Source organism: Corythoichthys intestinalis, chromosome 9 (genome assembly GCF_030265065.1).
Source record: "Corythoichthys intestinalis isolate RoL2023-P3 chromosome 9, ASM3026506v1, whole genome shotgun sequence".
Taxonomy (NCBI): domain Eukaryota; kingdom Metazoa; phylum Chordata; class Actinopteri; order Syngnathiformes; family Syngnathidae; genus Corythoichthys; species Corythoichthys intestinalis.
Window position 1 is genome coordinate 56,185,459 of NC_080403.1, and position 11,800 is coordinate 56,197,258.

Genomic DNA, 11,800 nt, shown 5'->3' on the forward strand with positions numbered 1-11,800 from the left:
AATTCCCGAAAATCGAATCCTAGTTCTCATTTTGCTCGTTTTTGAGCATTTCATCACTTAAAACTGATGTTTCATGTTTTAATTTTTTGCTATTTGTAATCTCGCTACCGACGAATACGTCACCAGCAGTGACGTCACATCGTGTCATTGACGGCGTGTTTAAAAACAGACGTGACGTCGACGGAGCGAGACCGAGGGGGAAGTCCAATCTTCTCCTGTTTGTTTCAGTTATATTTTTGCCAGATTGTAATTTTAGCATAATGTTACTCTCCTAGCACTGCTGAGTCATCATGCTTTAATGCCTTTCTCCTATGCTAATCAGAACGGTTCGAAAACACTCTCTGCCCAATGCTGCCTTCAGGTGTTGAGGTAATTATGGGAAATACCACTTGTCCAGTGGGAAATTGTATGTGAACCCCTTCACAAGTCGTGTTTTGTACTGGAGATTTGCGCTCCGATATCAACAAGAAGTGACCTGATAGCAACAAGGAAATGATCCATAAACGACCCCAAATCAACAGGAAGTGACGCAGAAATTATCCCCAAATCTACAGGAGGTTGCCTGTTTAAAACTGAAATTGCTGAGGAGCTGGACTTGGCTAGTAGACCCTAGTCTTTTTCTTTTACAGTTATTTATTTTGTATATATATATACTTTTTTCTTCTTTCCTCCATTTCTCTCTTTTTTTTATACATTATTTTTTTTTATGTGATTGTAATTTTTTTATATTATGTACATGATTATGCGCTAGGCTTGTCTGTTACTTCTAAAGTAGTTTATCATTGTACCATGCCACTTACGTTGTAATGTTTGTTGTTGTTTGTCAATAAAAAAATCAACATGAAGCAAACTAATGTTAACTGAACTAATGAACTAATGTAAACTAATGTTAACTTAGCAAGAGGAAGTCAATTTACGTCAACAGGAAGTGATCCAAAAATGATCCTAAATCAACAGGAAGTGACCTGATAGCAACAGGACGTGAACTGACGTCAACAGGAAGTGATCCTAAAATGACTCTAAATCAACAGGAAGTGAACTGACGTCAATAGGAAGTGATTAAAAATGACCCTAAATCAACAGGAAGTGACCTGACATCAACAAGAAGTGACCCGGAAATGTCCCCAAATCAACAGGAAGTGAACTGATCTCAACAGGAAGTAACCTCGAAATGCTCCCAAATAAACAGGAAGTGACCTGACATCAACCGAAAGTGAACTGATGTCAACAGGAAGTGAACCAAATTAATCCGGGATTAACAGGAAGTGACCCAAATATGACCTCAGATCAACAGGAAGTGAACTGATCTCAACAGGAAGTAACCCCAAAACGCCCCCAAATAAACAGGAAGTGACCCAAAAATGACCCGAAATCAACAGGAAGTGATCTGATAGTAACCGGAAGTGAACTAATGTTAACTTAGCAACAGGAAGTCAATTTACGTCAACAGGAAGTGATTAAAAATGACCCTAAATCAATAGGAAGTGACCTGACATCAACAAGAAGTGACCCGGAAATGTCCCCAAATCAACAGGAAGTGAACTGATCTCAACAGGAAGTAACCTCGAAATGCTCCCAAATAAACAGGAAGTGACCTGACATCAACCGAAAGTGAACTGATGTCAACAGGAAGTGAACCAAATATGATCCGGGATTAACAGGAAGTGACCCAAATATGACCTCAGATCAACAGGAAGTGAACTGATCTCAACAGGAAGTAACCCCAAAACGCCCCCAAATAAACAGGAAGTGACCCAAAAATGACCCGAAATCAACAGGAAGTGATCTGATAGTAACCGGAAGTGAACTGATGTCAACAGGAAGTGACACAAATATGACCCTGGATTAACAGGAAGTGACCTGGCAGCAACAGGCAGTGAAGTGATCTCAACAGGAAGTAACCCCTAAATGCTCCTAAATCAACAGGAAGTGACCTGACATCAACAGTAAGTGACACAAATATGACCCCGGATTAACAGGAAGTGACCTGGCAGCAACAGGCAGTGAAGTGATCTCAACAGGAAGTAACCCCTAAATGCTCCTAAATCAACAGGAAGTGACCTGACATCAACAGGAAGTGACCCAAACATGACCCCAGATTAACAGAAAGTGACCTGATATCAAAGACCCCGAAATGCCCCAAAATCAACGGGAAGTGACGTGGCAGCAACAGGACGTGAACTAATGTCAACAGGAAGTGATCCAAAATTACCCCAAAATCAACAGGAAGTAACCTAATATCAACAGGAAGTGACCCATAAATGACCCCAGATCAACAGGAAGCAAACAGACGAACTGGCATCGCAATTTTTCCAGAACTAGCATTTTCTAGTTTATTATGATACCCGACTTTCTGAGTTGAGACGACCTTTTACCTTTCAAAATGGCGGAGAGTGAACAAAGTGATAGTTATAAAAAAATGAATTATGTGTACAAACAAATAAAGGCTTTTAACAATCGGTGAAACAATTTCACAAAATGAGTGGGACGAAACTAAAGTTTTTATCGAGATTTCCCGCCAATTTGCCCATTGTTTTGACACCAACATAATAACATCTGGTAGACAGTAACACAATTCTTATTTTTTTTACTTATTGTTTGCAATAATTTTTTCAGTTTTACATAGCGAAATGGATACAGTTTTAGCCCTTGGTGGACATTCTGTGTAGAACTCTCATGTAAATGTACTTGCAACTCGAAAATATTAAAATATAAATGTGGCAATTATGCTGTTAGCTAACGATTTAATATTTCGTAGGACCGTTACGAATTAGCGCGAAAGATGAGATAGGAGTAGTGAACCGAATGTACCACCAGGCGGCAGCAGTCGACTGTGTCACTTGCAAAGGAGTAAAAGAAGTAAACCGGAAATGTCAACCCAGTGACTTCGAAGTCGCTGTCGTTACCTTCACTCTTCCAAAACAAACGATGGCTTTTTAAAAGGCGCAAGTAACATTCCCGTAACGTCGATAAAAGGCCGCTGCGAATATGACAAATGGTAAGTGTTGTTCATGAAAAGGCGAGTTGCTTAAAATGTCAGCGGCAGAGTTAGCTCACGAAAGCTAACGTTAAGTTAGCTGTGGACGTGGCCCGGGAACTGTCGTTTCACAGTTATACCAACTGAGACAGCTTTACCTGTTTTTATCAAAATAGGACGTTTTTTCAAGTTGTACATTTAAATGACACCCGACCGCCGTTTGTGAAGCCATTTAGGAGTTAACGCCGACATATAAATGATCCCGAGTAACTACCTCTGACCAGCTGACTTGAAACTGATGCTAATTTGTTTACAACAGAACAACTTCAAATAGTTCATGTGCATGTACAACATTCAAAATCTTTTTTTACTCTGCCAGCATTTGAATGATGGCTGAGATGATTGTAATGCAAAAAAAAAAAAAAAAAAAAAAAAAATCAAAATGACAGTATAACTTTAAAAAGTCAATCAATGTACTGATAAAACAACAACAACAACAAACCCGCAGTGTCATTTTGATTTACACATCTGCCTCAAAGTTCTGAGGTTCTGACAATGTATTCAAAAAGGTGATATATCGTGGTACTTTGTAGCCTCAAAGGGAATCGATATGTTCCCGCCAAGAATCGATATATCGTTTTAAAAAGGTGTCACTGTTGAAAAAAAAAAAAAAAAACACACGGAACCAACAGGTCTTTAACTAAATTCTTTCATTATCAAACTGACTACGTTAGCTTACTGGCTGCTATTGAAGGCGCTAGACATCCAATTCATTTTGACTGGATTGGACATATTAGCAGGGGTGAAAGTGGTTGGAATTTCTTACTGGAACTCCCCGACGTGAAGGTTGCTACGGAGCCAGAAATGTCATTTTTAATTTCATTTTATTATTTATTTTTTTTGGGGGGGGGGTCAAAACTACTGAAATGCAAAGAAAACCTTTTTGGTCAGTTATTTCTATAACATATACATAAGCTGATTTTCAATCAAAATTGTATTTTTTCAATGATTTGCAAAATAAAAGTTAACAAAAACAGATATAACCCCGACCCCCACCTCCTAGTTTTTATTTTCCTTCATTTCCTCACATACTAAATGCCAAATCTCAATTTTAACTCCTTAAGAACATAGGATGTATATTAAAATTGAAGATAATGTAAACATTTACTTTTTGTATTTTTTTTATTATAAAGATATAAGTAACATACATTCAGAAAAATAAGTACAAATGACTTATATTACGCAGAGTGAAATGGAATATATTTTGAGGAACGTGCAAACATAGACGTGACTCATCTACATCAGACTCAGAAAACTGCAGCAGCTGGGGAAACCTCCATGCCGTCCGTGGAATAAAGTAAATAATAAATATTGGTGGAAATGGATTATGCTACACAAGCACTTTGTTATGTGTATGTAAATCTGATGTTGTCAGATTGTTTTCTTCTTGGAAATGAAATGCATGTATGGCAGCTTAGCATTTTTTTTTTTTTTTTAACATAACGTTTTGACAGTTCCCGTCATATTTTTGGAATCGAAGCACCGTGTACCGGAACAGCATTCCGTCCCTGAATCTTATAGCGGAACTACGTTCCTGACCCTTCTGGCCCACTTTCACCCCTGCATATTAGTTACACTTGATATAGATGACGTGCTGAAAACAATATGTACCATTGTTTAAAAAAATTTATAAGCGGTTACTCACGTGACTATTCTTTTCGCCGAATATTGTACTTCTTTCCTTTTACTTGAGTGCATATTTTGGATGACTACTTTGACTTTTACTTGAGGAATATTATTTTGAAGTAGCACTACTCTTACTTGAGTCAAATTTTTGGCTACTCTGCCCACCCTTGGATCTGAATGAGGTGTGTTTTTGTTTCAAACCAATTTGCACCTATTGTACCCTCCGTCCATAGTGTACTCTTTCGATGGGATCCTGGTGTTTGGGCTGCTCTTCATCTGCACGTGTGCATACTTCAAGAAGGTACCTCGCCTCAACAGCTGGCTGCTCTCGGAGAAAAAGGGAGTGTGGGGAGTCTTTTACAAAGGTAGGTAACTACATCCAAAGTGAGTGTTCACTTGTCCACGAATACTGTACAGGTAGACCCTGGGTTACAACTAGAGGTGTGCAAAATTTCGGGACGCAATGAGCAAGAACGGAGCGAGAGTAGCTAAACATCATGCTTCTCATTACCCGGCCCCTCGGGTAATGCCAATGCTCAACTCATGCCACGAGATAAAAAACACAACAACATACCTGACTGCTGCCGAAAAGCTGCTACAAAGTACATCCACATAATGTTACGGTAGATATCATTTATATAGGACTAGATGCAATTAGGCATGTGCCGGTTACAGGTTTCAAGGTTTACCGTGGTATGAAAACGTCACGGTTTCAAAACCACTAAAATTTTCCGTCATACCGTAGTACGGTATTTGCTATTTTACAAGTCTCAAAAATCTTGGAGCGGCAGCGCTCACCCTTCCCTCTCCGGTTGTTGATGTGTGTGTGTGTCAGTGACGCTATTCTGCTAAACACCAAAAAAGAAACAGTCCAAACAAAAGGCGTACCTTTCTTGAATTTATGGAGGTCTCAAATCATGGCAACTGAAATATACAGTTTTTAAACGTTGTACAATAGTATTTTACACGTGTGAGTAGCTTCATTAGCACAAACACAACAGAATGTGAGGAAGTCATCCATGAAAAAATTTGCCAAAAACAGAACACACATTTTCCTTTCAAATTCAAAATACAAATTGACGAAAAACTTACAAAGATGAATCTTAGCCTAGTCTTAGCTGGGAGAGCAACTTAGTCGAGGTTATAAATCTCACGGCCACTGAGAAACAAGCTTCAATGAAGAAAGCAGAAAATGTGCAGTATTTGCAAGTCCACTGCATTAGAGAATACTGCTCTGGTTGACCTGAAAAGACACGATAATTTCAGCATTGAGAACTTGTTAGAAAAAAAAAAAAAGTTACATTTTTTCTTAACAGTCACAAATTAAAATGTCCAATTATTTTTAATCACAAATTAAAATCTGCAATGAATTATTTTAATATGCACAAACTAAAATGTGTAATAATGAGTTTTTAAATTAACGTAATTGATTATTTTTTGAACATTCAAATTGAGATGTACAATTAATTTCTTAATCCATCTGTAAAAACATTAATCCATGTTTGTTATCCCAACCCATGAAACAAATACAAATATTAAATGATTCATTGATCAGTGTATGAAACATACCTGTAATTGCTGAGACTGAGGTATGTGTGGACTTTTGACCATTTGCTTCAGCCTGATTGGGGGATGGTGAAAAAGAACACAAAATTAAGGCAACAATTTCAAAATATAGGCACATAAATTACCAACCTTCAACACACCAGGTTGTTATAGCATCGAGTGTAATCTCTGCACTCTTTCTATCTGTATTCCTATATTAGGGTAGACCAATGTTAAAGTGGTGAAATAACAGGGAGAAATGTGATCTAGTCCTCTGATTTTTGCGATTAATGCATTTTAAAATAAATTTCAAATTATCAGTGCAGTTTGATCAAACATGGAGGGGGAGCACTGCACATGAAGAAAAGCAAATGGAAGGGCAGTTGACAAACACTCTAAAGCAGGGGTCCCCAAACCTTTTCCTGTGAAGGCCACATGACTTTTCCCTTCTCTGATGAGGGGCCGGGTCAGTTTGTAACAGAAAAAGTGTGACGATTGCAGCAGTGCCTAAATGTAAAAATGTATTTTTTTTAAGAAAGCCACAATTAAATAACCCTTTCTGGATTCTTCACGGAACAAAATAAAATAAAAATAATAATAACATAATATAATATCATATAATAATGAATAATAATAACACAATTAATTAAACAGATAATAATCAAATAACCCTGTCTGGGTTCTTCACAGAAAAAAGCCAGGAAATAATAACACTATTTTTGTTCAGGGGGCCAGACCAAATGTGGAGGCGGCCCGCGGGCCGTAGTTCGGGGACCCCTGCTCCAACGCAAGAACCGATTACGTTGGTGCACATAAAGTCTGACTGTGCATTTAGCTCTTACCTGAGCCGAAATATACAGGCTGAAGCTGACTTAATTCTAGCACTATCACTTTATCGACATTTCTAACATTTTTACGTGAGAAAGTAGCCGTTTAGCTCCACAACGTGCAAATTCGGCGCTACTCAAGCTAGCCGTAGTGACTAAAGCACTTCCTGTTATTTTCACAAAATAAAACACCCGCTAATGATAGAATTAGTGTTTTTATTTTTAAAACAGGAAGCGAACCTCCCCTCGGTCTAGCTAACTTAAAACCGCTCGGTAACACAGGAAGCGAACCCCCCCTCGGTCTAGCTAACTTAAAACCGCTCGGTAACTGTTTTAAAAACCTCTCCCATCGCCTAAAAACGTTAACGAGCCCCGTCTGCCAACTTAATTGCCAAGAATTCAAAACGCCGGCATAAAATGGTAGTCTACCATAAAATGTAGTCTACATTTGTTTCTGAAAATGACGAGGTTACTGTCACGGTCATATAGCATGCTTGCTAGCGGTGATATTTGATGTAATTGACACTTCTCCTCCCTGGCAGCACACAGGCTACTACGCTACAAGAAGACAAATCGACGGTTTACAAAAGAGTAAAATATTTACTTACCAAATCAGTGTGCTGAGGACAAGTAAACCCACAATGGCGAAAATAACTGAGAAAGGTGTTGGAATGAGCGCGAAAGTGATAGAACGCCCAAAGGACACTGGGTACAATAAATTATTTTTCTAATTTGACTTAACTCGGCTATATCAAGTTAAGTAAGTTCTCCAACCCCAAATTACTACTTACTTATTTAAAAGTAGTGTTCACAACAGGTTGATGAAAATTAAGTTTAGTTCACTTATCACATTTAATTAATTTGAATGTTAGCATTTACAGTGTACTTTTATACACGTATCCTAGCTACCACAATGTACAAGACATGGATTACACAAGGTGGGCTCTTTGGCCTGTACTGTATGTAAAGCACACGACAGCTCTGGATGCTAACAGTCTACATAATTGGGATAAGTTCGAAAACGCAATATGCTTACCTTGAATATCTGCTAATAAAACCGCAGTTCCCAACAGCATACACTCTCGCTCCCAACCGGAGTTCCCAACAGCATACCCTCTCTCGCTCTGTTGTCATTGAGACTTTTGCCCAACTTTTGTCTTATCAGGTATTTGCTCCATGCATTTTTCTCTGAATCTCGTCTTGTGAACAACCGACAGTGCTGTCCTGCTCCTCACTTTTCAGATCTGGTTCAAATAGGAAGGGTAGAACCGACGACATGTTGGGAAAGCTAACGATAGACACGCTGGAATTTCGGCATCGGGCACTGCGACGTAACAAGAATGGCGACCTTTCACTTAAAATAATTTGACTAACTTTATTAAAAACATTAAGAGGGGTTTTAATATCAAATTATTATAACTCATATTAACGTTTATCTTTTAAGAATTACAGTACTTGTCTTAAAAATAGAGGATCCCTTTAAATATCTGCAGAAACGCGATGTGTGTACTCACTTTTGTGATACACTGTATATGACCAATATAATAGGATAACTTCACTGTCTGCGTGGTGTCTGTTAAGATTTTGCACCACCTAGTGGCTCTTGTTACAAAAGGAAGAAGCAGAATAAAAATATAAATGGTAAATGGTGTTATACTTATATAGACTGCAAACATGTACTTGTCCTTCTCAAAAAATTAGCATATTGTGATAAAGTTCATTATTTTTTGTAATGTACTGATAAACATTAGACTGTCACATATTTTAGGTTCTTTACACACAACTGAAGTAGTTCAAGCCTTTTATTGTTTTAATATTGATGAAAAATCCCTATCTCAACAAATTAACACATTTCATCCAACCAATACAAACATTTTTTTCTTGACTTTTTTTGCCAAAATCATCAATATTAAAACAATAAAAGGCTTGAACTACTTCAGTTGTGTGTAATGAATCTTAAAATATATGAAAGTCTAATGTTTATCAGTACATTACAGAAAATAATGAACTTTATCACAATGTACTAATTTTTTGAGAAGGACTCCTACATTTATATAATCATTCACTGGCCTATCATAATGGACGTGTTTTCAAAAATAACCTATCGGCTCACAAAATCGGCAATTGGCCCCTTTTTTTAAATTATTATTATTATTTTTTTTAACAACTTATATTGAGGGACCTCTAGTTTAAATCTGTAAATGTCATCTTTTATTTTTTTCCTTTGTAGCTGCAGTCATCGGGACACGTCTTCATATATCGGTGGCCATCTCCTGTGTGATCATGGCGTTCTATTTGATCTTCCTGAAATGATGGCACGGAAAAGATCGGGAAGAAATTGGATCGGCGCAAGAAGTGGTCATGCGGGAGTCCTTGCGGGACAAGACGCGACAGCCGTGACGTCACGTTGCCTCGTGAACTGGCTTTGAAAGACGAGTCAGTGCCGCCCCCTTCTGGTGACGGGGTAAATGTCTCCCAAAACAGATGAAGTCATCCTGAATCCGCACCAGTTTTTTTAATACGAGAAGCCTTCTTCGTTCAGATAATTATTTATACCGAAGGTATGGCGTTGAGTGTATTTAGCCTGTACGACGTGAATTTAGAGTACTCTTCTGATCAAACTGAAAAGGATTCATTTAACACCTTTGCATTTATTGTACCTTTTGGTTTCCCTTCAGATCTTGTGGATTTGAAACCGGTTCTTAAACTACACAGCTCGGTCCGTCTAATTGCTTACTGTATGATAATTGTTTATAAGTCTGTACTGACTGCTGTTCTAAATGGAGATTTGTATAAATTGGACCAATGTGTGTGAACATGTCCTTAGAAATATACTTGGTTACAATAAATGAGGACAGTGGTTATGTAGAACTATTTCATGATATCATTCAAAGGAAATGTTGAGGCGGGAGTCCAATGGAACTTTGAGTAAAATACTAGAAACTACTACTAAGATCATGTCTATACATATTTAGCAAAAAGAAGATTTTTTTCCCTACGGTTTGGCTTATCATCCACACACACATTTAACACTTAGATGCACAAGTTACTGGACCCTACACTCTTCCATAAGTGGGTCAAAAATGGCCCATATTAGAACCAATGTGTTTTTATGCCAATTTGGTGAAGAATTATCATTTGTATATTAATTAGTATGATATTTAGGGCCACACAAGAATGATTTCATGCTTGACATATCTTTATGATTCAATTAACGTTTTTTGGAAAAAAACAAAAAACAAAAAAAAACAGACCAGCAATAGATTTCATCCTTCCTTGTATTTTATCAGCAATGATGATGAGCTCCCATTAGGGATGGGCGATACCAGTGATTTTGCATTCGATCCGATACCAAGTAATATTGCGATCCCTATCCGATATCGATATACAGTGGGGAGAAGTATTTGATACACTGCCAATGGGTTTTCCCATTGGCAGTGTATCAAATACTTGTTCTCCCCACTGTATATATATATATGCAGTGCCTTGCAAAAGTATTCGGCCCACTTGAATCTTGCTACCTTTCGCCACATTTCAGGCTTCAAACATAAAGATATGAAATTTAATTTTTTTGTCAAGAATCAACAAGTGGGACACAATCGGGAAGTGGAACAACATTTATTGGAAAATTTAAACTTTTTTAACAAATAAAAAACTGAAAAGTGGGGCGTGCAATATTATTCGGCCCCTTTACTTTCAGTGCAGCAAACTCACTCCAGAAGTTCAGTGAGGATCTCTGAATGATCCAATGTTGTCCTAAATGACCGATGATGATAAACAGAATCCACCTGTGTGTAATCAAGTCTCCGTATAAATGCACCTGCTCTGTGATAGTCTCAGGGTTCTGTTTAAAGTGCAGAGAGCATTATGAAAACCGAGGAACACACCAGGCAGGTCCGAGATAAAGTTGTGGAGAAGTTTACAGGAACATTCTGGAAGAAAACCTGTTGGTATCTGTACAAGACCTGAGACTGGGACGGAGATTTATCTTCCAACAGGACAATGATCCAAAACATAAAGCCAAATCTACAATGGAATGGTTCAAAAATAAACGTATCCAGGTGTTAGAATGGCCAAGTCAAAGTCCAGACCTGAATCCAATGGAGAATCTGTGGAAAGAGCTGAAGACCGCTGCTCACAAACACTCTCCATCCAACCTCACTGAGCTCGAGCTGTTTTGCAAGGAAGTATGGGCAAGAATGTCAGTCTCTCGATGTGCAAAACTGATAGAAACATACCCCAAGCGACTTGCAGCTGTAATTGGAGCAAAAGGTGGCGCTACAAAGTATTAACGCAAGGGGGCTGAATAATATTGCACGCCCCACTTTTCAGTTTTTTATTTTTTAAAAAAGTTTAAATTATCCAATAAATTTTGTTCCACTTCACGATTGTGTCCCACTTGTTGTTGATTCTTGACAAAAAATTAAAATTTGATATCTTTGTTTGAAGCCTGAAATGTGGCGAAAGGTTGCAAGGTTCAAGGGGGCCGAATACTTTTGCAAGGCACTGTATAGGTACAACGGCGCCATTATACATTGAACGCGACAATGCGTGAGTGAGTCGTGCAGTGCATGCGTTAATTGCGTTAAATCTTTTAACATGATTAATTTAAAAAGAATTAACGCGATAAATTTGATAGCCCTACTTTAAGCCAAAACTAAAGACTCTGGATGAGTGTAAGACATTTTGTCTGTAACGTTAAATACAATTAGAAAATGATTTAATTAAAAAATATTTATATATTAAAAAAAGGCATGTCCGATAT

At 37.9% G+C, this 11,800-nt stretch overlaps 1 protein-coding gene across 1 annotated transcript; it reads left to right on the plus strand.

The window, feature by feature from the left end:
* The first annotated feature begins 2,830 nt into the window (after window positions 1-2,830).
* On the plus strand, window positions 2,831-10,072 carry tmem167b (transmembrane protein 167B). Its single transcript, XM_057846219.1, has 3 exons — window positions 2,831-2,998; window positions 4,897-5,028; window positions 9,266-10,072. Exons 1-3 carry the CDS (start codon window positions 2,989-2,991, stop codon window positions 9,346-9,348), a joined length of 225 nt encoding a protein of 74 aa, XP_057702202.1. The 5' UTR covers window positions 2,831-2,988; the 3' UTR covers window positions 9,349-10,072.
* Window positions 10,073-11,800: the final 1,728 nt, after the last annotated feature.

What these genes read in the sequence shown, in the direction of transcription:
- tmem167b (XM_057846219.1), top strand. An exon ending in GTGGGGAGTCTTTTACAAAG is followed by an intron (nt 5,029 to 9,265) that starts GTAGGTAACTAC and finishes TTTCCTTTGTAG; the next exon opens with CTGCAGTCATCGGGACACGT.